General features: G+C 45.8%; 1 protein-coding gene across 2 annotated transcripts in view; it reads left to right on the forward strand.

Moving 5' to 3' along the window:
- Window positions 1–5,525: 5,525 nt before the first annotated feature.
- Window positions 5,526–26,986, forward strand: part of BRIP1 (BRCA1 interacting DNA helicase 1) — a 130,290-nt gene continuing 108,829 nt past the window's right edge. For both annotated transcript variants that reach the window (XM_081945389.1, XM_081945390.1), the window contains exons 1-6: window positions 5,526–5,621; window positions 12,075–12,195; window positions 13,254–13,365; window positions 14,935–15,123; window positions 16,998–17,131; window positions 19,727–19,852. In XM_081945389.1, the coding sequence (XP_081801515.1) occupies window positions 12,103–12,195; window positions 13,254–13,365; window positions 14,935–15,123; window positions 16,998–17,131; window positions 19,727–19,852 (654 nt within the window). In that variant the 5' untranslated portion in view covers window positions 5,526–5,621; window positions 12,075–12,102. The remainder of the gene's footprint in view (window positions 5,622–12,074; window positions 12,196–13,253; window positions 13,366–14,934; window positions 15,124–16,997; window positions 17,132–19,726; window positions 19,853–26,986) is intronic.

A 26,986-nucleotide genomic window follows, 5' to 3' on the forward strand; every position in this document is an offset into this window, starting at 1 on the left:
TCCGGATTTGATCCAGCCCAGGAATTCGGCAGGAATTCCGGCAGCCATCTCAGGACACCGCAGCGCGGCAAATTCAAACGAGGAAAATGGCGATGCATACTCCCCCTGCTCCATTCGACCCAGCGAATGACGAATGGGAGGCATTCATGATTCGGTTCGAGTGTTTTCTCGAAGCGAACGAATACACGGGGATAACCGACGCACGAAAGAAAAATATCTTCCTCGGCTACTGTGGAAAAGAAGTCTTCAATACGGCCAGAGACCTCACCGCACCTACTCCGATACAAGCGGTATCATGGGCGGCGTTGCAACAGACTCTACAGACTCATTACGCGCCAAAACCTTCCCGCCACGTTTGCCGCCAGGAATTCAACACGAGGAACCAGAAGGCGGGAGAATCAATCAATCAATACGTTGCAGCCCTACGTAAGGCATCAACTAACTGCGAGTTCAGGGATCTGGACGAGCATATCCTGGCACAATTTGTTTGTGGGTTAAGAGACATTTCGCTACAAAAAAGGCTGTTGGCAAATCCAAATTTAACCCTACAAATAGCACTAAACGAAGCAAGGGCATCCGAGTCAGCGGAAAGATCATCGGAAAGCATACAACGCGGGTTCAACACAAGCCAACCAGCACCCAGACAAACCAGAGTCCACTACGAGGACACCAACCCCGACTACGAGGATCCCGAGTTCGAGGACAGTCACCTGATGCGGAGCAGTCACATGAGGCCTGGGGGGAGACCCAGATTCCGTTTGCCGCCCTGCGCAAGCTGCGGAGGGAATCACCCCCGGTCTACCTGTCGGTTCAGGAACGTTGTTTGTTCACTCTGCAACAAACTTGGGCACATCGCACGAGTGTGCCGGAGCGGAGTCCCTGCCTCACGGCAGCCACCTACATACCGCCAACAGAAGCCCAACCCAGGGGCTTGGCGAAACCAAAAAGGGCGCACAGAGAGAAATCCACAAGTGTTTACCCAGAGAGAAAATCCCCAAAGAGCTGAGCGAACGTATTCCCAGAGAGACTATACACCAAGAGCTGAGAGAGCGTTCTATCAAGACGCTCAACGAGAGTATTTTCAGGATACAGATGCTGAGATAGAGTTAACCCAGAGAGAGGAGTTGCGAACGTATCTCACAACAATAAGTCAGGTCCGCACCAAGCGGCCTAAAAAGCTGAAAGTCACAGTCCTCTTGGAGGGCTCACCTTGCGAGCTGGAAGTTGACACAGGATCGTCCCTGACGATCATTTCATGGGCATCCATGAAACAGGCTATCCCTAGCCTCAAAAAGAGCCAACTACGCGCTCCAGACATCCTGCTACGAGACTACCAGGGGAACCGAGTCCCCATCGTGGGCCAAGGCACGTTCCAGATCCGTTTCAAGGACATCGTAGCCCAGCTGCCCGTGACCATCGCCAGCACATCGTTACAAAACCTCCTAGGACTGGATTGGTTCGAATCCTTGGGGCTAGAAGTCACCGGAATCAACGCCGTGGAGAACAGCAGCGCTGAGCAGATTTTTAAGGAGTTCGAGGATGTGTTCAGCCCCGGTCTTGGTAAGTATGTGGGTAAACCAATATCATTCAATTTAGACCCCAAAGTGGCGCCAATCCGACTTAAACCGAGACGAGTGCCTTTTGCACTCCGCCCAAAAATAGATAAGGAGATAGATAAGTTAGTAGAGCAAGGAATCCTTGAGCCGGTGGATCACGCGCGCTGGGAAACTCCCATTGTGACCCCAGTCAAGCCAGACGGATCAGTCCGCATCTGCGCGGACTATAAATGCACAATTAATGTCGCGCTACAACAAAGCGCATATCCTGTGCCAGTAGTACAACACCTATTGCATTTGTTGGGGCCAGGAAAGATATTTGCTAAGTTAGACATGGCACAAGCTTACCAGCAGTTGCCCGTGGATAGCGCCACAGCGGAGGCCCAAACTATAGTGACGCATAGAGGAGCATTCAAATGCAACCGGCTACAATTCGGTGTGAGTATTGCTCCAGGTCTGTTCCAGAGCGTCATGGAACGGCTTTTGCAAGGGATACCGGGAGTCGTCCCCTATTTCGACGACATCTTGGTGTCCGCTGCAAACGAGGAGCAACTATTAAAAAGAGTCAGAACTGTTTTGGCCAGAATCAGAGAAAAGGGCCTCCGCCTAAAAAAGGAGAAATGCCAAATTAACGTGCCTAGCGTAGAATTCCTGGGATATAGAATCGATGGTCAGGGAATACACCCCACTTCAAAGAAAATAAAGGCGATCCAGGACGCCCCCACACCACGAAATCAGACCGAGTTGCAGGCCTTCCTCGGACTATTTAACTTCTACAGCGTTTTTCTGAGACAGAAAGCGACCGTTGCTGAGCCATTACATCGACTACTCCAGAGGAACGCAACATGGAGATGGGGACGATCCGAAGCAGCAGCCTTCGCCGCAGTAAAGCGCCTGCTCACCATTGACTCGCTGTTAGTCCAATACAGCCAGACGCTACCGCTGGTATTGACCTGCGACGCATCACCTTTTGGAGTCGGCGCAGTCCTCAGCCACAGGATGCCAAACGGGAATGAAGCACCCATCGCTTTCTACTCCAGGACTCTTTCATCGGCCGAGAGGAATTACAGCCAGATGGACAGGGAAGCGTTAGCTGCTGTAGCTGGAGTAAAACGTTTCCACGAATACCTCTACGGCCGCGATTTTGAACTGATTACAGATCACAAACCGCTGTTGGGACTTTTGGCGGGAAACCGCCCCACTCCAGTCTCCCTTTCTCCTCGCATGACCAGGTGGACTGTTTTCCTGGCTGCGTACTCTTACAAGTTGATTCATCGACCGGGCTCCACCCTAGGACACGCAGACGCACTCAGCCGTTGCCCACTACCGGACCTTTTGCCAGACCCCACTCCCGAAGTACCGGTGCTGCTCATTGACTGTTTGGACTCAGGACCGGTTTCTTCCTGCGATGTTGCAAGGTTTTCTTCTAAAGACAATATAATAAAGCAAGTTCAAACTTGGGTTTGGAGGGGGTGGCCGAAGGGAAACGTGGGCCCAGAATTCAAAATGTTTTGGTCAAAACGTGATGAACTCTCAGTGTTACAAGGTGGTTTATTGTGGGGGGATCGAGTTGTTATTCCTTATGCGTTACGTAGAAATGTGCTAGATGCATTACATGTTGGCCATCCGGGGATCGTTAGGATGAAGGCGTTGGCAAGAAGTTACGTTTGGTGGCCAAACATGGACAAAGAGATAGAGGAATGGGTGGCCACTTGCGATCCATGCCAGGAATCGAGGCCTGCACCCCCGGAAGCGCCCGCCACAGAATGGGAAAAGCCTAAAGCACCCTGGTCGAGAATACACATCGATTTCGCAGGGCCAGTTCAAGGTCAGACCTTCCTCATAGTTGTGGATGCATACTCCAAATGGCTAGAAGTAGTCCTAATGACTTCATCCACGGCAGAGGCAGTCATTAAGGTTCTACGGCGACTTTTCGCCACTCATGGCTTGCCCGACCTCCTGGTCTCCGACAACGGGCCCCAGTTCACGGCCATGCAATTCGAAACGTATTTAGCAGGTCAGGGGATTCGGCATGCCCTCGTCGCGCCATTCCATCTGGCATCAAACGGACAAGCGGAGAGAATGGTGCGATCCGCAAAAGAGGCCCTCGCTAGGATGGGTCCAGGTGATTGGCAAACACGCATTGACCATTACCTATTGATTCAACACATTACCCCCAGCGCTACGACGGGTAGGAGCCCCGCTGAACTACTCATGGGCCGCCGTCTATGGTCTCACCTGGACCGTCTTCACCCGAATTACTCTGCCACAGCACCCCCAGACTCCACAAGCAAAATTCGGAGTTTTAGCATAGGAGATTCAGTATACGCCCACAATTATGAAGGAGGAACATTGTGGATGCCAGCAAAGGTCATTGGCATCACGGGTCCACGATCGTATCTGCTAGAACTGGAAGACGGGTGAAACTGGAAAAGGCACATCGATCAACTACGGGGCCGCCTGGCGCACTCAGACCTTCGAACCGAGAACGAGAGCTACCTGCCAATACAGAATCAACCACCAGAAACCCCCAACACAGAGAACTACGACACCTGCGAGCCCAGGACAGAACAAGAGGAACAACACCAACACAACGAAAACCAGCAGATCCCCGAACGCCAAAGTAACGAAAGCCTACAGACTCCCGAACGCGAAACAGAGAAAGCAACCAATCCTGCAACTACTTCCGATCAACCCGAACTGCGACGTTCCACCCGAGTAAGACAAACGCCAACATACCTTAAGGACTATATAACTAACCGCAACGTTCCGTCTAAGAGGGGAGGGGTGTTAGATATTAACATATATCGTGGCAAGTCTCCTCTCTGGTCCGCTGCTACCGCGGGAAACAGGTATCGTTCTGATTGGTCGAGAGGCGTACCCGATTCCTATAAAAGGGGAACCCTCTGGCCACAGAGCAAGCTGGATCACTACTACTACTAATAAAGAGCTGTTAAGTCACTTCGTGTCCGCAGTCTGTTCTCTCGTTGCCCAGATCCAACAGTAACGGAGTTGGAAGGGACCCTGGAGGTCATCTAGTCTAACCCCCTGCTCACGCAGACCTGTACTAGGGATTTGAACCGCCCAACTGTTGACCTTTCTGATTGACAAGCCCAGTGTCTTAGCCACTGAGACAATACAATACAATACAATACAATGCAATAGCAAAGTTGGAAGGGACCTTGGAGGTCTTCTAATCCAACCCCCTGCCTAGGCAGGAAACCCTATACCGTTTCAGACAAATGGCTATCCAACATCTTCTTAAAGACTTCCAGTGTTGGGGCATTCACAACTTCTGGAGGCAAGTTGTTCCACTGATTAATTGTTCTCACTGTCAGGAAAGACACTTATTCTTTTCCAGGGGAAGAAAAATAAATCAATGTTTTGCAACTATGGCTGGGGAATTCTGGGAGTTGAAGTCCACCCATGCCAAACCGTGCTGGCTGGGGAATTCTGGGAATTGTAGTCCACAGGTTTTAAAGTTGTTGGGAGTGAAACACTGTCATAATGTTTTAACGCTTTCCATAATCCACTGCCTATCTTGCCAGCTCAAAGATCATGAGGCGCCATAGAGCAGGGATCTCCAACCTTGGCAACTTTAAGACTTTGTGCACTTCAATTCCCAGAATTCCTCAGCCAGCTGCCTGAAGAATTCTGGGAGTTGAAGTTCACAAGTCTTAAAGTTACCAAGGTTGGAGATCCCTGCCATACAGCCAGTGCCAAGGGACTAAGGCCTCTACCAATTCGAAAGGCCTTTTTCCTTCATCAGGGGGTCTTCCTCGCAGCCAACTAAATGTGAATTCCTTAAATTTTTGGAGCAGCCGTCGGAACTCACGCCGCCCCTATAAGACTAGGTAGTTTCCGAAATGAAGCCCTGGAGAGCTAGGCCGCGAGGTATCTAGGCAACCGAAGGACACCGGAAGCCGCGCTACCGGGCTTTCTCTCGTTGGCGCTTCTAGCTAGCCACTGATTGGCAGAAAAACCGGAAGAGAGCGGTCGCAGCCGAGGCGGGAAGGAAGGATCGAAGTCTGAGAAAGCGAGCGAAGAAGCGCTTGGAATCCTGAGGTAACTCTCCTTGCGCGCGCTGAGAAGAGGGGCGCGCGTTGGCTCCTCCACGTTAGACGAGTCCAAAAACCCGGTGGAAGGCGGGGGTGGGTGTGGAGTACAGCGCTTTTCGACTCTTCCAATTCAAATTTTGGGAGGGGGAGAATTGTTTAAACCACGCTCGTTTTTGCGCCTTTCAATTTATCCTCCATAAAATGATTTTTTTGAAGGATCGAAAAGTGAGGCATGGGGGAGGGGAGGGAATAAAATGCCCCCTCCAGCGTTTAGTGAGTCAAAAGTCTTAATTTTCATGGGGGGGGGGTGTTGGAAAGAAACCATCATCCCTCAAGTAAAGTTTGCTTTTTCTGGTGCATCAATTCCTTTAAAAAAATCCTAAAATTTGGGCAGCCTAACCTCCATTAATTATTTAATTTTAATTTTTTACAGTCAGTTCAATAATACTCATATATATATATATATATGTATGTATGTATGTATGTATGTATGTATGTATGTATGTATGCATGCATGCATGCATGCATGCATGCATATATACACACACACAGACACACACATAAGTCCGTTTGTTTGTGTGGGAAGAGGTACTAAAGAGCCTCCTGATGCGGGTGAAGGAGGAGAGTGCAAAAGTTGGCTTGAAACTCAGCATTAAGAAAACTAAGATCATGGCATCCGGCCCTCTCAATTCCTGGCAAATAGATGGGGAAAAATGGAGGTAATGGCAGATTTTATTTTCCTGGGCTCCAAGATCACCGCAGATGGGGACTGCAGCAGAGAAATTGAAAGACGTTTGCTCCTGGGGAGGAACGCTATGGTAAAACTAGAAGCATACTAACAAGCAGAGACATCACCCTGCCAACAAAAGTGTGTATAGTCAAATCTATGGTTTTCCCAGTTGCAATGGATGGCTGTGAAGGTTGGACTATAAGAAAGGCTGAGCGCCAAAGAATGGAGGCCTTTGAACTCGGGTGCTGGAGAAGACTCCTGCGAGTCCCTTGGACTGCAGGGCCATCCAACCAGTCAGTCCCAGAGGAGATCCACCCTGACTGCTCCTTAGAAGGCCAGATCTTGAAGTGGAAACTCAAAGACTTTGGCCACCAAATGAGAAGGAAGGACTCCCTGGAGAAGATTCCTGCAAGGTGATCCAACCGGTCAGTCCTAGAAGAGATCTACCCTGACTGCTCTTTAGAAGGCCAGATCCTGAAGAGGAAACTCACAAGACTTTGGCCACTTAATGAGAAGGAAGGACTCCCTAGAGAAGAGCCTCATGCTGGGAACGATAAAGGGCAAAAGAAGAAAGGGACGACAGAGAATGAGGGGGCTGGATGGAGTCACTGAAGCAGTCGGCGTGAACTTAAATGGATTCTGGAGGATGGGAGAGGACAGGAAAACCTGGAGGAATGATGTCCATGGGGTCGGACACAACTTCACAACTAACAACAACAAAAGTCCTTGATTTACAATAATTCATTTAGCAATCTTTTGAAAATATAACAGCATTGAAAAAAGCATTCAATCAGTCCTCACACTTATAGACAGCTAGGATACTATATGCAGTGTCCTATGATCCAAATTTGGATGGTTGGCAACTAGCATGTATAGGTAGACCTCGACTTAAGCCAATTCATTTTATATATATAAAAATGTAATGTAATACTAAACTGCATTCAGTTTTGGTCGCCACGATGTAGAATAGATGTGGAGACTCTAGATAGAGTGCAGAGAAGAGCAACAAAGATGATTAGGGGACTGGAGACTAAAACATGAAAAACGGTTGCAGGAACTGGATATGTCTAGTTTAATGAAAAGAAGGACCAGGGGAGATATGATAGCAGTGTTCCAATATCTCATGGGTTGCCACAAAGAAGAAGGAGTCAAGCTATTCTCCAAGGCACCTAAGGGTAGAATTATGGGTGGAAACTAATCAAGGGGAGAAGCAACTTAGAACTGAGGAGAAACTTCCTGACAGTTAGAACAATTAATCAGTGGAACAGCTTGCCTCCAGAGTTTGTGAATGCCCCAACACTGGAAGTCTTTAAGAAGATGTTGGATAGCCATTTGTCTGAAACGGTGTAGGGTTTCCTGCCTAGGTAGGGGGGTGGACTAGAAGACCTCCAAGGTCCCTTCCAACTCTGCTATTGTATTGTATTGTATTATAGTGATCATACTTTTCATGTCCTCATACATCCACATCTGCCTATTAATAAAAGGTGAATATAAAAAGCCAAATCCCATCTATACATCTGGCTAAAAGTCAACATAACCACAATAAGAGACTGCATAGACTGATTACAAGCAGTGGTATGTCAAAGTAGCAACAACTAGATTGGAAGAACTGCTAGAAATACCAATTGCAAAAACTGGTGGGATCATAAAATGGAAAAAAACAGAAAATGAGGACTGGGACTTTAGAATACAAACGGACAAGTATCTGCAATATAATACCACTACTTAACAATTGTTGTTAAAAGACAAAGACAAAAATGTTAGATAGTGGATGTGGCAGTACCTGTAGATAGTGGAAGAGAAAGAACTAGAGAAGATAGCAAAATAAAGATCCACAAATAGAAATAGAATGTGGCAAAAGAAAGCAAAGGTAGTAACAATAGTAATAGGCCCCTTGGATGCAGTCTCAAAACATCTGGAGCTCCACTGGAACACCATCGGCATTGACAAATTCACCACCAGTTAATTGCAAAAGGCAGCTTTTCTCGGAACAGCTGACATCCTGTGATGATGTCTTTAAACACCATCCAGCAACGTCATTTGTCTAACCCGATTCCTTGAGAAGGATGCTATAGGTGAATTTAAAAGCCAAATGCAGTCTTAAATATCTGTCTGAGTGCGACCAACAATATCAATAACTATGCCAAACACCCTGGGCACCTTACAAGATATCAAATAGACAATCAAAACAATTAAAACTTAAGATTGGTCGTCCCACAGGTGCTTTTCCAAAAGACAATTGGACTTTTGTCCAGTTGCCTTTTTAAAAAGCACCTTTGAGACAGCCATGACTTGGGTGACTGAGAATCTCCATAGACCAGTGGCCCCCAACCTTTTGAGGCACCACGGACCGATTCCATGGAGAGAGTTTTTCTGCGGACTGCAGAGGGTGTGCTTTGCGTGCTGCCTGCATGTCGCAGATAGGGCTTCGCTTGTTTGCGTAACTCAGTTGCTTACATGCTGCAGACCGGTGCCAGTCCACAGATTGCTGGTTGGGAACCTGTTAGAGTTTGTTGCAGAAATGAAATCCAGAAAGCACACAGGTAACTGATGCAGCAGGATTCATTAACTTCTCTTTATATGCATAATAACACATAAGTCATATACAATACCAATGGCTGGTTCTTCCAATGTGGTAGATACAAGCAAATACAGTCAAAGGAGAGAACGGTTTCCAGTTTCACTTCCAGCAGCAGACCAGTATATAGATTTAGTACCGACTCAGAGCAACAGAGCTAAGCCACGCCCAGGCTCCAAAGTGTTTCAGCTCCCATTGGCTGATCTTGTTGCTATGCCCTATTCCAGTTCATGAATATACTCTGACAGAACTGCTGCCCTAGACGTTAAGATTGGTCGCCACCCAGAGTCGTTTTCTGAGATCGGGGGCCATAAAAATTGAATAAATAAAAATAGAAAAAGTAAAAATAGGAAAATGAACAGTCTGGACAAACAAAAAATAGCTGTCAACTTGTAAAGCGTTTCCATGGCTACTAATAAAGAAAAAGGAGGAGAATTCCATGCATACCTTTGGCCAGAGTCAGGTCTCATATTCCTACAACTGGCGTGTGAAATGCGCCTGTTTATAGCCTGCTTCAGCACCTTGTTGGTGGATGTGATTTATGACACAGACAGAAGGGATGGGATTCAGGGGTAAAGTTCAAATGCAAATAAGCGGAAATCAGTTTCGACTCTCCGCAGAAGAACATGCCAAAATGTTGATCCTAATAAATGAATGGATTTTGTCTCGAGGCTCGTAAATTAATTAGGTCATCTTTTGGGAACTTCACAATAGCCCTAGCCCCGTGATGGCGAATCAATGGCACGCGTGCCACAAGTGGCACGTGGAGCCATTTGTCAGGGCACGCAAGGCGCTGCCCTGTCAGCTGGCCAGCACGCATGCGTGCGCTGGCCAGCTGAGTTCACCTCTTTAAAAGCTATTTTTCGCCTTCCCCAGGCTCCAGAGGCTTTATAGGAGCCTGGGGAGGGCGAAAAGAGCCTCCCCCGCCCCCCCGGAGGCTTCAGGGACCGTCCCTGATGCCTTCGGAGCGCTTAAAACCACCCTCCGAGCAAACCGGAAGCCACTTCCGGTTTGCTCGGAGTGTGGTTTTAAGCGCTCCGAAGGCTTCAGGGAAGCCTCCGGACAATCCCTGAAGCCTCCGGAGGGCCTTCAGGGGGTCGGGGGGGGGGCTCTTTTCGCCCTCCCCAGGCTCGTATAAAGCCCCTGGAGCCTGGGGAGGGCAAAAAAACATGTAAAAATGGGGGGGGTTGCGCGTTGTGCGCGCATGCGCACTGGGGGGGTCGCGTGTTGCATTATGGGTGCGGCACGCCCGCCCTCGACCCCCCTGCGCTCCCCCCCTTTGTGACACGTGAGCCAAAAAAGGTTCGCCATCACTGCCCTAGCCCATCCAAAAACATGACAGGTTCCACAAATGTGCCAATTGCACATTTGGAACTAGAAATGTACACTATGGAACACTTGTCTCTCTTTCCTGGCATAGTTCCACTCAGCTTGTTATGATCTGAGTAGGTTTTGTTTTCCATGTGGGATTGTTTTGAGGCGGTTGCTAATATTTTGGCTTTGCTTGGCAGGTTTTTTTTTTTTTATGGGTCAACTCGAACTAGTTCTTAAGGGGTTCAGCATTCATCTTACCTATTGCTACTTCTTTCTGAGTTCAATGCCTAAACTAAAACCAGAGAGAATTTCAAATATGAATGCCTTTGTGCTTCTTGGCAGTCTGTTCTTGAGGTCCCTTTTGAGGTCCCTTTTGGCAATGCATATCTGAATCCACAGGTTTTTTTGATGTTGATTTAAATCACGCAGAAATGTGGGATCTAACCTATCATTGAAACATGTTTATTACGTTTATTAAGAAGTAATAGTACAGGTTTTTTTTAAAAAAAGATTTACAATACGATACAATAGCAGAGTTGGAAGGGACCTTGGAGGTCTTCTAGTCCAACCCCCTGCCTAGGCAAGAAACCCTACACCGTTTCAGACAAATGGCTATCCAACATCTTCTTAAAGACTTCCATTGTTGGGGCATTCACAACTTCTGGAGGCAACTTCTGTTCCACTCATTAATTGTTCTCACTGTCAGGAAATTTCTCCTCAGTTCTAAGTTGCTTCTCTCCTTGATTAGTTTCCACCCATTGCTTCTTGTTCTACCCTCAGGTGCCTTGGAGAATAGCTTGACTCCCTCTTCTTTGTGGCAACCCCTGAGATATTGGAACAATGCTATCATGTCTCCCCTAGTCCTTCTTTCTCTTAAGCTAGACATACCTAGTTCCTGCAACCGTTCTTCATATGTTTTAGCCTCCAGGCCCCTAATCATTTATGTTGCTCTTCTCTGCACTCTTTCTAGAGTCTCCACGTCTTTTCTACATCGTGATGACTAAAACTCCAAGTGTGGCCTTACTAAGGCATTATAAAGTGGTATTAACACTTTGATCTAGCCTTCCTTCTATTATGGATTTTTGAATTCTCAGTTGAAACTTTTTATTTTAGATTTGTTTAAAAATCTGTAGAGATTCTCCATCATCCAGGTCATGGTTGTCCTAAAGGTGTTTTTCAAGGAGGCAACTGGACTTTCTTGTTTTTTTTCTTTTGAAGACTTTTCACTTCTCATCCAAGAAGCTTCTTCAGCTCTGGCTGGATGGTGGGGAAAAGGAAGGATTTATATTCCTTGCGGACAGCTGGTCATTTGCATCCTTTTGGAAAGTTGTTGAGGCTGCTTAGAGATTTGTCTGTGTCCTCAGGATCCCCTGAATAGTGCTAATAGTTCCTGTTGTCTGCAATTTTTCTGGAAATCCGTTCGTACTCCCACACCGCTCAAAGGGTGTTCATCCCAAATTGCATAGCTAAAAGTCTGTAATGATTCTCAGTCATTCAGGTCAAGGTTGTCCCAAAGATGCTTTTTTCAGGAGGCAATTGGACTTCCTGGTTTTTTTCTTTGAAGACTTTTCTTTTTAGATTTCTTTGTATATTGCCTTTATTATTTTTACAAATAACTGAAGGTGGTGAACGTATCCAATACGTCTTCCTCCTCCTGCTATCTTCACAAGAAACCTGGGGGATGAGTTGGACTGAGAGAGAGTAACTGGCCCAATGTCACCCAGTTATGTCAGGACTAGAACTCACAGGTCCCTGGTGATTGGCCAAAGTCAACCAGCTGAGGCGGGATCGGATCTCAACAGTTTATAATTTAAAACATTGCTTCTTGTTTCTTGTAGGTGGATGTCCTGATAAGCCAATGCGATTATGGCATTACGAACATCAGAATACACGATCGGTGGTGTAAAAATTCTCTTCCCTTGTAAGGCGTATCCATCGCAGCTTGCTATGATGAACGCAGTAAGTCTGAAAAGCAATGGTTTTATAGCAGTCGTTGTAAGATTATGCCTAAGAGCGGTGTGGTGGCCTAGAGATGGAGCTCTCGTCTCACAATCAGGAGGCTGTGAGTTCAATCCTAGGTAGAGACAGATATTTCTCCGGGCTCAATGAGAATATATCTGATGAACAAAATTCCGCATTGGTGACAGGAAGGGCATCCGGCCAGTAAACGCTCAGCTTCATTCAGTTGCCCAGATTCCTTCCCACAAGGGATTATGAGGTCGTTAAAAGAGGAGGAGGATTGTAAGGTTACGCTTAAGCCTCTACAACGCTGTTTCTCAGCCTTGGCAACTTCAACTCCCAGAATTGTTAAGTGCATGCAGCCAGTCAGCATGCTGGATGGGGAATTCTGGGAGTTGAAGTCCACCCTTCTTAAAATTGCCAAGATTGAGAAACATCACTTTATAGTTGGAAAACAAGGATTTTCTCCCGCTTCCGAAATCTTTTTCTGTCTTTCAACTTTTAAAAGCTTTGCTTGGTGTTTTGTTTTTCTAAAAAAGAAAAGAAAAGAAAGAAAGCAACAGGATTAAATTCAAAACTTTTAAATCATAGTGAAAATGATTAGCCCCAATCTCTTGCCCCGTTGGTTAAGTGAATCACTGCAGTTGTTAAGTGAATCACATGGTTGTTAAGTAAACCTGGCTTCCCGCATTACTTGATTGGTTGGATGCCGGCGGGGAAGGTCGCAAATGGTGAGCACATGACCCTAGGACTCTGCAGGCTATTTAAGTCAGGAATGGAAAGCTTTTAATACAGCATTGTGGAGTCAGGATCCAACCTTTCACACGGAATAGAAATTGCATTTGCTGTCGAAATTCCATGCTTTAAAATAGATAGCCCTCTACATTATTTTTCAAATTTGGTTCTGCTAGGAATCAAATTAGGGAAATAGTTTGAAAGCAACAGGTAAATAAGATCTTCAGGTGTTCTTAGTTGCCATCTTGCAGCAAAAAGGGAAAAGGAAAGAAAAGGCAGCAGCTTGTTTTCCGTGCTGGCAAAATTCATTTCCTTCTTTGCAGATTGTGAAGGGGCTGAGCTCCAAGCAACACTGCCTGCTGGAGAGTCCCACTGGAAGCGGAAAAAGCTTGGCCCTGCTCTGCTCTGCGCTGGCCTGGCAGCAGTCTCTCTATGGTGAGGCCTTGGGTGGGCCTGTTTGAGCCATCAAGACTCTTTTTGGCTTCATTCTTCCTGCTAATGTTATGTCTATCTATATAAATATATTCCCATCTATCTATTCAAATGTATCCATTATCCATCCATCCATGTCTGTCTGTCTGTCTGTCTAACTAACTAACTAACTAACTAACTAACTAACTAACTAACTAGTCAGTCCTAGTGGAGATCACCCCTGACTGCTCTTTAGAATGCCAGATCCTAAAGATGAGACTCAAATGCTTTGGACACCTAATGAGATGGAAGGACTCCCTGGAGAAGAGCCTCATCCTGGGAACGATGGAGGGCAAAAGAAGAAGAAGGGGACGGCAGAGAAGGAGGTGGCTGGATGGAGTCACCAAAGCAGTCGGCGTGAGCTTAAATGGACTCCAGAGGATGGTAGAGGACAGGAAGGCCTGGAGGAACATTGTCCATGGGGTTGTGTTGTCCATGGAGTTGGACACGACTTCGCAACTAACAACAACAAAAAATCTGTCTGTCTGTCTGTCTGTCTGTCTGTCTGTCTGTCTGTCTGTCTGTCTGTCTATCTATCTATCTATCTATCTATCTATCTATCTATCTATCTATCTATCTATCATCTACCTACCTACCTACCTACCTACCTACCTACCTACCTACCTACCTACCTACCTATCTATCTATCTATCTATCTATCTATCTATCTATCTATCATATTTAAGAACCACCCCTCTCTCACAGAGGGACTCTACGGGTAGTGTACCATAAAATGTTAAAAGCCTAATAACAATATACGTATAAAATTTTAAAAAGGCAAGGGATATTATAAATTGGTTAAAAGGTGGGAGGGAGGAGACGAGACACTTTCAGGTTGTGCCCGATTTTATGTCCTTTTTTGCCATGGTTGTTAAGTAAATCACTGCAGTTGTTAAGTGAATCACGGTTGTTAAGTGAATCTGACTTTCCCCCATTGACTTCGTTTGTCAGAAGTCAGCTGGGAAGGTTACAAATGGTGACCAATTGACCTTGGTATGTTACAACTGTTTTAAATACCGTATTTTTCAGAGTATAAGACGCACCTTTTTCCCTCAAAAAAGAGGCTGAAAATCTGGTTGTGTCTTATACACCGAATACAGCATTTTTGGCCTCCCAAAACCTCGCCCCCTTCACCAAAATAGCTGTGCTTAGCCTTTAGGAGCTTCCAGAGGGCTCCTGGGGGCTGGGGAGGGCAGAAATGATCCCCCCCAGGGGCACTCTACAAGCCTCCTAAAGGCCATGCATGCCCCCCCCCCCTTTTTTGAAAAAAAAAAACAGACCCGTTTTGGGGGGGCCTGCAGAGTGCAAAAACTTTTCTTTTTGATTTGCCTCTTCAAAATTTTGTTGCGTCTTATACTCTGAAAAATATGGTACATGCTTCCAAATTTTGATCACATGATCCTGGGACTGCTGCAATGGTCTCAAGTCACTTTTTTCAAATGCCACTGCAACTTTCAACAGTCACTAAATGAATGGTTGTAAGTCAAGAATTATTATTTTTTTTTTAAAAAAAAAATCTTGCCTGCTGTTTAGAAAAACCACTGGATGACTTGTGCTCAAAAGAATCCAAGAAGACCGAGCTTTTGAAACTCTGCCGATGCCCATGCCACACTAAATCGTCCGGTCAGGATGCAGAAGGAGGCTGCCAAACCACATCTTCTTTCTTCCCCAGCCATGCAACGGAGACCTCACCAGGCGGTGGAAGTAGCTCAACCCACAAAGGTACCATCTTATCTAAGGGGCTTTTAAAGACACAGACCTCCTTTATACCAGAATAACAGAGATGGAAGGGACCTTGGAGGTCTTCTACTTCAAGCAGGAAACCCTATACCGTTTCAGACAAATGGCTATCCAACATCTTCTTAAATACTTCCAGTGTTGGGGCATTCACAACTTCTGGAGGCAACTTCTGTTCCACTGATTAATTGTTCTCACTGTCAGGAAATTTCTCCTTCATTCTAAGTTGCTTCTCTCCTTGATTAGTTTCCACCCATTGCTTCTTGTTCTACCCTCAGGTGCCTTGGAGAATAGCTTGACTCCCTCTTCTTTGTGGCAACCCCTGAGATATTGGAACTCTCCTATCATGTCTCCCCATGTCTCCTTCTTTTCATTAAACTAGACATAGATTAGATTAGATTTGATTAGATTTATTAGATTTGTTAGCCGCTCCCTCTCCACGAAGGGACTGGGGGCGGCGTACAATAAATAAAAAGCACATATTATACAATTAAACATTTCACGGAGGAGGTATAAAAACACACAACAATCATTACAGTACACAGAAATAGTAATAATAAAATTAAGAATTAAAATACCCCAATATAAAATTACAAGTTTAAAAGATTGCCAGGAGGATTAAGATGGAACTATGGTTGAGCCAGGCCTGCTAGTTGAAAAAGGTGGGTCTTGAGTTTTGAACGGAAGGAGCGGAGGTCGGTGGTAATCCTAATGTCGGGGGGGAGGTCATTCCAGAGGGCTGGGCCCATCACAGAGAAGGCCCTGCTCCTGGGCGCCGCCCTTTGGCACTGCTTAGTGGACGGCACCCGGAGAAGTCCCTCTCTGTGAGAGCGAATTGGTCGTACCCAGTTCCTGCAACCGTTCTTCATATGTTTTAGCCTCCAGTCCCCTAATCATCTTTTTTGCCCTTCTCTGCACTCTTTCTAGAGTCACAACATGTTCTCCGCATGTTTTTCATTTTTACAGACCACAACCTATGACCACAATTGAGCCCAAAATGTATGTGGCTAAGTGAGAAATTAGTTAAGTGAGTTTTGCCCCATTTTATGGCTTTTCTGCTAAGGGAATTACTGCAGTTGTTAAGTTAGTCACACGGTTGTTAAGTGAATCTGGCTTCCCCATTGACTTCGCCCGTCAGAAGGTTGCAAAAGGGGACCGCGTGACCCCAAGACACTGCAATCGTTATAAATGTGAGTCAGCTGTCAAGCATCCAAATGGAAATCACATGACCATGGGGATGCTACAACGGTCGCAAGTGTGAAAAATGATCACAAGTCACTTTTTTCAGTGCCGCTCTAACTTTGAATGGTCATTAAGGGAACTGTTCTAAGTCAAGGAGAACTACCTGTATTTCCTTCTTCTCTGCCGGGTTACATTTTTCTGTTGAATAAGGTATACGTTCCCCTTGCACATATGTGCTAGCCGTTCCTGACTCTAGGGGGCGGTGCTCATCTCCGTTTCAAGGCCGAAGAGCCAGCGCTGTCCAAAGATGTCGCCGTGGTCATGTGGCCGGCATGACTCAATGCCAAAAGCACACAGAAGGCTGTTACCTTCCTGTCAAAGGTGGTCCCTATTTTTCTACTTGCATTTTTTTAAATAAAAGTTTTTATTTTTAGACGACGTAGACAAACAAAACATAAATTGCATTTTTTTACGTGCTTTCAAACTGCTAGGTTGGCAGAAGCTGGGACAGGTAACGGGAGCTCACTCTGTTATGCAGCACTAGGGATTCAAACCGCCGAACTGCCAACCTTCTGATCAATAAACTCAGCGTCTTAGCCCCTGAGCCACCGTGTCCCTTGTTTTTCTGCTGAATAGGAAGCTTCCCCAGACTCCCTCTGGTGTATTTGTTATTGCAGAAAGCGTCTCACGAATTACGCTGGCTTCAAAGCTGTCTGCCAAACATCAAGCCTCATTCTGTGAAGACGATGACAGCGACAGTGATTTTAAAGTGGAAAGGAAGAGGATTCGTTCCCTCGAAACAGAGCAGCAGGTGAGCAACATATATACAGGCAGTCCTCATCTTACAACCGCTTGTTTAGTGACCGTTTGAAGTTATAACGGCCCTGAAACAAGTGACCTCTGGCCGTTTTTCACATGATTGCAGCGTCCCCGTGATCACGTAATCAAAATTCAGTCGCTTAGCAACTGTCTCATATTTATGACGGTTGCAGCATCCTCGACTTGCACCCATGTGTTACAAATACTGGTTGTAAATCCTAAACAACTCTGGAGCACATGGCGGTGAAGAACATGTGCCATTGTGTCAGCTTTTCAACACCTTTTCCTCTTCAGGGAAGATCTTTCCATGCCATGGCCTGCGATGTGCTACTTGGCGCAAAAGAGACCTTTTTTCCCAGTGGTTGTTGTGCCTTTTGCAGTGACCTCATCTCTTGAGGCTCAGTGGCTTAATGATGCTGAAGATGGTCTCTGCTCCAGCGGTTCGAGTCCTAGCACAGGGTGAGCTCCCGTCACTCGCCTCAGCTTCTGTCCACCGAACAGTTTAGAAGCATGTTCTCTGCGAGTAGTTCAGGGGTGTTGAACTTGATTTCATTGGGGGCTGCATCAGGGTTGTGTTTGACCTCCGGGTGGGGTGGGGTGGGGTGTTTGAGTAGATGTGGCCTGGGTGGGTGTAGCTAGCTCGATGTCCTGCAGCCCTCACACGGCCCTCCCAGGCTCCGTTTTTGGCTGTGATGACCTCCTGCAGCCCTCTGGCATCGGAAATGGAGCCCGGGAGGGCCACATGCAGAGACGGTTTCCAGGACAGCCCCGCAGACCAGTTCTAAGCACCCTACGGGTTGGATCTGCCCCGCATGGCTTGAATTTAGCATCTCTGGAGTAGATAAATAGGTACCACTTTGGTGGGGAGACAAGTTGGTGCTCTGTGCAGGCTGTTGGATTCCTGCCGGCTCTGAACCTTCCCATTTGTGATGCCTGTTTGCGAGGTGGCTTCTGGGAAGGAAGGGGCCTTGGGTGGCACTGCAGGAAGAGCGGCTTGCCTTTCTTTCCTGGTGCAAAGCCAGCTCACCCTCCTTTGGCGCACCTTGGGAAGCACACAGCCATTCCCTAGTACATGGCCGGAATGGGACAACTCGCAGCCCACTCGCTATGGCCAACTCGTCGTGGGACAATTCAACCATTCAATTTAATTATTGGTTATAGGACAAAATTGGTCCTATGACTGCAGAATGCTGCAAAATACCATAAATGCAGGCCAGTTGTTGAGTGTTTCAAATGTGATTGGAACACTCAACAAGGTGACCACAGTGTGTGTGTGTGTGTGAGTGAGACAGACAGACAGAGAGAGGAACAGAGAGAGGGAGTGAGAGAGGGAATCAGAGAGAGACTGACAGACACAGACACACACACACACACAGACAGAGAGAGACAGAGGGGGAGGGAGGGAGAGAAAGATAGAGAGACAGAGAGAGAGACACACACAGAGTGAGTGATTAAGTGAATGAGTGAGAGACAGACACACCCACATACACAGAGTGACAGAGAGAGAGGAAGGGAGGGGAGAGAGACAGAGGGAGAGACAGAGACAGACAGACACACACACAGAGTGAGTGAGAGACAGACAGACACACACACACACAGAGTGACAGAGATGGGGGAAGGAGGAGAGAGAGAGAGATACAGAGAGAGAGACAGACAGATAGACACCCAGAGAAAATGACAGAGGGAGACAGAGGGAGGGAGGGAGGGAGAGAGAGACAAAGAGCCAGAGAGAGAGAGAGAAAGAAAAAGAAAAAAAGAAAGAAAGTGGGAGAGAGAGATGAAATTAAAAACAACAACATACAAACCTGACTTACTCAAACTATCCAAGGAAATGCAAGGCCAATGTTCACATTAGTGGTTGTGACTTTGTCAGTCATTGTCAGGATGTAATTTTCTCTACATTGTAAGGCAAATTTTACGGAATTTAATGTTATCGATAAATAATATCGTTCTAAAGTTTTTGTTTTATTAGTTGTGTTATTTGTATCCTCCCGACCTATGTGGATACTTGCATGCAGAATATTCTCAATAAAAACTTATTGAAACTAAAAACAGTGTACCATCCTATGTATTTTCGGTTTTAAAAATGTGGCTCTCAAAATAAATTTCAATCGTGGTTTTGGCGAGATTTGGCTCAGTTGAAAAAAAAGGTTCGCCATCACTGTGACCTAGAAGATGATTCTGCTGCTTGATCTGCCCTTGGGGCGTAGAGCCCTCTTCCGCCTTCAAAACTGTTGACCATCTTCTCCTTTAACCCTGGAAAGCAGCCCTTACGAGGTTGGCTGGTAGCACCTTGTACTACTACTACTACTAATAACAATAACAACAATTCCATCTCTTCAATTTTCCCAGCCCTCTGTTGCTGTTTCTTTTTTTAATGGCTTGTTTTTATTACCAAACCACCACCACCCCCAAACCCATTTTATGTTGTGGGGCAAGAGGCTGATTCTGTAAACCGCTTAGAGAGGGGCTGTATGAAGCAGTATATAAGTCTAAGTGCTATTGCTGTTGCTATTTGGGGAGGGGGGGAAAAACCATGGCTTTTTTTAGACTCCCGAATTCAAAAGCATGTTTGCATGGCTTATAGGCGAGAAAACGACACCGGCTGACTAGAGGAACCCAGCTAGTGGATGCTTTGGAAGTTCATGAACAGCGGAAGAATGGGGAATTGACAGTGACTCCCGGAAAAGCAGATCCTCCCTCACTTAAAACAGTAAGTGCGGTAATACTAGGATATTTTTTTTAAAAATAAATTAAAGACAAATGGTATTGGTTTGGAAGAGGTCAAGAGTTCAGCTTTGTGAAAAGGTGCTTGGATTTTCTTGCCTCCTTTTCTGGTTACAGGTAGTCCTTGACTTATGACCATTGGAGTTATGACGGACCCCCCCAAATTTGCAGTTCTAAAGTTACAACGCCCACTCCCTCATCATATGGCTGCGTTTTAGGTGTTGTTTGTTTATATTTCGTTGCCCGGGTATTTATTTATGGGGGTAAAATGTCCGGACCAAACATAATTTCTAATGTTGGATTTCCCCCCTTACCATAGGGAGCCCCCTTGTGGAGTACTGTGAAGCCGTTACCATGGCAACTCTAGTGCGTTGTACAGTAGAAGCCATTTTAAGGCACAACAGGCTGTATCTTAACAGAACACACACTCCAAGGGGTGTTAGGGGTGTCTTACCCCCACAGTATTTGTTTCCAGAGAGCAAGTCATTAATGTACCAAGCTTGGTTGAAATTGCTTGAAGTGTTCCAGAGTTATACCGGAACACACAGACACACACAGACACAGAGAGGGGGGGGGGGGCGCACCATTTTTATATATATAGATCCCTTGACTGCCCACCTCCCTCAGAGACATATTTTCATTTTCATTTTTTTACTTCTTAAACTTATATGCCATCCATCTCGCTAATCCAAAGTGACCTTCACTTCTGGTTTTTGGCAAAAATGCCCCATAGAGAACAAGAGCTTTGCTTAATGGCCGTAGCATTCATTTAACGGCGGTTGCAAAAAAAGATCATAAAATCAGGTGGCTATTTTGGATCCTTACAATGGTAATAGGTGGGCTCCGACACGTAGTCTTCGATTCACAACAGTTTGTTTAGTGACCGTTCACAGTTACAACAACCCTGAAAGAGGTGATTTTTCACATTTATGTCTGTTGTAGCATCCCCAGGGTCAACCTACTCAAAATTGAGATGCTTAACTTTATTCAATTTCTAGACCGCCCCTCTCTCAAAAGAAGACTCGGGGCGGTGTACAGTCATATTAAAATAATTGAACAATAAATATACATGGTATAAATACAAAATAAATAAATTAAATATAGGACTGGAGGAGGTAGTAATGATTCACTGTACAATTTAGTTAAGTTAGATTAAAATTTTAAAAATTATAAAAACATTTACCCTGAAAACTATCCCAAATAAAATATCCGCCAGGAGGTAAGAGTAAAACTATAAGTGGGCCAGGCCGGCTAATCGGAACAGGTGAGTCTTAAGTTTTTGTCGGAAGGAGCGGAAGTCGGTAGTAGTTCTAATATCGGGGGGGAGGTCATTCCAGAGGGTTGGGCCCATCACAGAGAAGGCTCTACTCCTAGGCGCCGCCCGTTGGCATTGCTTGGTGGACGGCACCCGGAGGAGTCCCTCCCTGTGAGAGCGAATTGGTCGCAGGGATGTATGTGGTAGGATGCGATCCCGCAGGTAGCTAGGTCCTGTGCCATGGAGCGCTTTGAAGATGGTAATCAACACCTTGAAACGCACCCGAAAAACCACAGGCAGCCAGTGCAGCTCGCGCAGGAGAGGTGTTATGTGGGAGTACCTAGTACTCCCCATGATGGCCCGCGTGGCCGCATTCTGAACTAGCTGTAGTCTTCGGGTACATCCCAAGGGGAGCCCCATGTAGAGAGCGTTGCAGTAATCCAGACGAGACGTCACCAGCGCATGAGTGACTGTGCGTAAGGCATCCCGGTCCAATAGGGGGCGCAATTGGCGCACCAGGCGAACCTGGTGGAACGCCCCCCTTGCCACGGCTGCCACATGGTCATTCATCGACAGCCGGGCATCTAGGAGGACGCCCAAATTGCGCGCCCGTTCCACAGGGAGCAATTGTTCGCCCCCTATGGCCAGTGATGGAATCAACTGGTTGAACCGAGGTGCCGGTAACCACAGCCACTCGGTCTTGGAGGGGTTAAGCTTGAGTCTGTTGTCCCCCATCCAGACCCGGACGGCTTCCAAACACCGGGACATCATTTCGACAGCCTCGTTGGGGTGGTTTGGGGTGGAAATGTACAGCTGAGTGTCATCAGCGTACAGATGGTATCCAACCCCAAAACCATGGCAACCAGTTCATATTTATGACGGTCACAGTGTTCCAGGGTCATGGATTACCTCTTTGGACCTTCCCCCAAGTTAAGCCAGTGGGGAAGCCAGATTCACTTAACAACTGTTTTACTAACTTAACTGCAGTGATTTGCTTAATAACTGGCAAGAAAGATTGTAAGGTGAAGGTAAAGATTCCCCTCACACATAAGTGTTAGTCATTCCCCACTCTAGGGGGCGATGTTCATCTCCGTTTCAAAGCCGAAAAACCAGCACTGTCCGAAGACGTCTCCGTGGTTATGTGGCCAGCATGACTCAACGCCGAAGGCGCTATTACCTTCCCACCAAAGGTGGTTCCTATTTTTCTACTTGCATTTTTTTATATAAATATAATTTTTATTTTTTAATTTTCAAAACAGACACAACACAAAGAATCCTCCTTCTTTACATACTGTAGAAAGTGTATCAGTTGGTTACAAAAGACTTTCGTGCATCTCTTCCACAGTCATCAAGCATAATTCATATTAACTCAAGTATTTTAACTCAGATATATTTATACATATTACCATAATCATACCTCCATTTTCATTTGACTATAATTGTTTAAACGTCCTTCATCATAAAATATATCAAGATTTAAAACATAACCACATACTGGCATTTCATTTGCTATTTCTAATATCCTCCAATAACACTGAATCCTTATGGCCTATTCTGGCTAAACATCCATAATATTTAGTAACAAAAATTTCTAATCCTCCTTCCCAAATCACTGTTTAAAATTTACATCCACTTTCCTTATATTGTACCCATGCATATATACGTTGTTATCATTATCCCTCTTTTATTTGACTTTATCATGTCCTTTATCATAACATTTTCCCCCTAATAAACAAAACTTAACTTAGTTCTTTTTTATTAACCTTTATATGTAACAAAAAAAAATTCTAATCTTCCTTTCATAGGTACCATTCAATATTCATATCCAATTATTACTTATCATAGCAATACATATGTATACATTATTATCATTATCAATTATTTATTTAACTATATCTATTGTCACTAAATTTCATTAAGTTTAACTAGTTTTAGATTATACCCTTTCATCTATCAACCTGTATCTTTCCAGTAGCAAAACAATCTCGTTCCTTCTGCCATTTGTGGTATCAGTCCTCTAATCATCTCTTTAATCAAATTTGTATGGACTCCTCTTTGCAACTCATTGCTTATTAAGTCTCTCGTGTAATTTCGATGCCCTTCTTCTGTTTCCTTAATCAGCTTATCTTTAATTGTCAGTGGTGTTTTCAACGATGTTGCTAACAAAATTTCTCTCTTTAGCTCCATAAATTCTTTTATTTTTTCTTCTTCTGTATCTTGCCATCTGGGGTAGAGTTCCCCTCCATTTAATTCCTCTTTCTGTATTCCACTCTTTCCATTTCCAGACACAAACCAATCACCATAGATATCAGCGGATTTAATTTCTTTGTAGCCATTTTCCTCTTCGGTTTTTAGGACTCTAACCTCCACCTTTTCCACTTGATAAACATCTCCAACTTCTTCATCTTATTTTACTGTTAGATGCTCTAGATTTTCCAACTTCTTCTCCGTCCTCTCAAATGTATTTGATAATTTTTGAATTTCTAAGAATATCTTTTGAAAACATAAAGTTTCTTTCTGCTGTTGAGATTGTGCCATTATATTGCTGCTCTGGCTTGGAAGGTTTTTACAAAATTAAGCATAAATTCACAATAAGGTTTTATTTTCACTTTTCTCTGGTTAAAGATATACTTCAAAGGAACATCTGTATGCTTTTCTTCTTATCACTCTCTATAGACAAAAGAGTGAGTTCTTGAAGTGCCAAGCCAGAATAATCAGTGAGGAAAGTAAAAGTGTTTTGTTTCCAATACACAAACCTCCAGCCTCCGAGTAGCAGTGTCATCTTCCCCTCTGTTGTTACAATTTTCTTTGTTGCTTTTTGTATCTTTTTTTTCCAAGTTATAAAGTCAAATTCTTGAATGAAATAGAGAAGAAAAAGGGAAAAACACATGCAGTAATGAAGGAGAATTTTAGTCCATAGATTGCAAAAAATAATAATAAAAAAGAAGAAAACTTAATCCATTCGTTTTAAAAGGCTTGCATAAATTCCATCCATGAAAATAACATTTAAAAAGTAAGATAACCCACTGTCCAAAGCCATTCAAAGCTTAATTCCGCCGCTTATTTCTTCTGTTCTCAAATTTAAATTAACTTTTAAGTTTTTTATAGGCAGTCTCTTTTAAAACGGTAAAAATTCCTCACCAGCTGGAAACACTTTCTCTTCCCGTATCCTTTCGTTTTGGCGCCGCCCCGACTTCATCAGCCTGGTTACTGGACTTTTTGTTGCCGGCTTGAAGAACTTCACTTGAGATCAGCAAGACGTATTCTTCCTGTTTACCGTCTCTGCGAGACGGTTTAGGTCCGATTGGACCACCCAGCGGCAAAAGTATCGGCTGCGGTCTCGGAGCATCGAGACCGCAAGTCCCTATCGTCGTGACGTTGGCTCCTCCTCTCTCTACTTGCATTTTTTACGTGCTTTCGAACTGCCAGGTTGGCAAAAGCTGGGACAAGGAACGGGAGCTCACTTCGTGACGCAGCTCTAGGGATTCGAACTGCTGAACTGCCGACCTTTCTGATCGATGAGAGTGCTGGCTCTTTGGCTTAGAAACGGAGCTGAGCACCGCCTGTAGAGTCGGAAATGACTAACCTTTACCCTTTGCTTTTTAGAGATTCTCGGTCATCCAGGCCATGGTTGTCCCAAAGGTGATTTTTCAGGAGGCAACTGGACTTTCTTGGACTTCAACTCCCAGCAAAGCTGCCTGGGGAATTCTGGGAGTTGAAGTCTTATAGTTGCCAAGTTTGAAAAACATTTTTTTTTTATCCACGTAAGGTCGTGATGGCTAACCTTTGGCACAGGTGACATGCAGAGCCCTCTGCAGGCACGCCAGCTGTTGCCCCAGCTCAGCTCCACCACGCAGGCAGACGTGCCTCCTGCCAGCCAGTTGGTCTTTAGGTCTCTGCTGCGCATGCACGGGAGGGGGGATGCCCGCTCATATATGCAGTGAGGGGTGCATGTGCTAGAGTGCTCACATTGCATTTTGCGGCCTCGCGCAGCCCCACCATGCCCCATTTTGGCTTCCAGGTTGGTGCAGGAAGCCTTCTAGGCCCAAAACAGGGCACGTTTGGGCCACGAAGGCCTCCACCAACCTGGAAGCCAAAACGGGGTGTGGAGAGGCCGCACACGTCCGTCCCCCTCCCCCCGGTGCCCCATTTTAGGTCTGGAAGGCCTCCTGCACCAACCTGGAAGCCAGAAATGGGCAGGGAGGGCGCATGCAGGGTTTGTGTGCATGCATGTGGGGGCCGCCGCCGCACATATTGCATTATGGCTGCAGGCTGGTGCACGCATGTGCGCATGCTTTCGGCACGCCATGACAAAAAGATTAGCCATCCCTGGCCTAAGGCTGCATAAATAGAGGGATAGAATCAAGACCACGTGAAGTGTTAACACCACTTTATAATGCTTTGGTAAGGCCACACTTGGAATCCTGCATTCAGTTTTGGTCGCCATGATGTAGAAAAGATGCTGTAACTCTAGAAAGAGTGCAGAGAAGAGCAACAAAGAGGATTAGGGGCCTGGAGGCTAAAACATATGAAGAACGGTTGCAGGAACTGGGTAGGTCTAGTCTGATGAAAAGAAGGACTAAGGGAAACAGGATAGCAGTGTTCCAATATCTCAGGGGCTGCCCCAAAGAAGAGAGAGTCAAGCTATTTTCCAAGGCACCTGAGGGTAGAACAAGAAGCAATGGGTGGAAACTAATCAAGGAGAGAAGCAACTTAGAACTGAGGAGAAACTTCCTGACAGTTAGAACAATTAATCAGTGGAACAGAAGTTGCCTCCAGAAGTTGTGAATGCCCAAACACTGGAAGTCTTTAAGAAGATGTTGGATAGCCATTTGTCTGAAATGGTATAGGGTGGCGAACAAGTTCGACAAAAAGAGCCAAAATTTTAAACTGTGAGAGTCAGAGAGCCACACCACGCAGTGACCTGCCAAAACAGACCCCGAAGCAATGTTCCCTCTAATTTTTTTTCGATGTGAGCAGAAAAGTATAGTGTTTGAGTGGCACATTTTCATGCCTCAGCACCCGAATTTTTTTCACAGATGTCACCTAAGACAACAACGAAATCAGTATGATTTGAAACTCAAAGTTATGTTTCTTCAAGGTACCCGCTTAATTCAAAGTGTTATATAATATCAGTATCACTTAACAACGCTCCTGCTTAGCAACCAAAATGTTGGCTCAGAAACTCTGGCATTTGAAGCACGCAACTCTTAAAGCTGTCAAGTTACAAGACCCTTGCACCCCTAACCCTTTAGGGAAAAAAACCCCCAGGGGTCTTCAAACCTGACAGCTTTAACACTTGTGGACTTCAACTCCCAGAATTCCTCCTCCAGTCATGTTGCAGCGACGTCATCTGCGTGGATCTGCTCCATCTTTGCTTTCTTCATTGTGGGCAGGGCTTCTGCTGAAGATGCCGACGAGTACGAGTTGCCACCAGAATAACTGCTGCTACCTCCTCCTCCTCCTCCAACAGAATCACCAGTTTTGCTCCTGAGCTCAGCGCTGGGTTACCTCTGCCCCCTCCCCCTCCTCCGTGCTTTTGATGAGCCATGAGGCTTTTTTTCCCCTGCTCCCCCCCCCCCCGCCTTCCTACTGGCTCCTCAAAAGCACGGAGGAGGAGGGGGCAGGGGTAACCCAGCGCTGACTGAGCTCAGCTGCTCCGAGCGGAGGGGAGGCGCCGCTGCTACGCGCGGAGATGCCGGCTGGAGCTTTGGCGGCTTCATCTCAGCCGCAGCGCCGGGCGGCAAATCCGGCAGTGCTGCCTGTTAGAGGAGGATGAGGAGGAGGTGGCAGCAGTTCTTCCGGTGGCGGTGGGGGCTTTGGGGCTTCACAACTAGCCTCAGTCGCCCCGTGCTCCTCAAAGCA

Source organism: Natrix helvetica (assembly GCF_964273705.1).
Source record: "Natrix helvetica genome assembly, chromosome: 2".
In the NCBI taxonomy this organism is placed as follows: Eukaryota; Metazoa; Chordata; class Lepidosauria; order Squamata; family Natricidae; genus Natrix; species Natrix helvetica.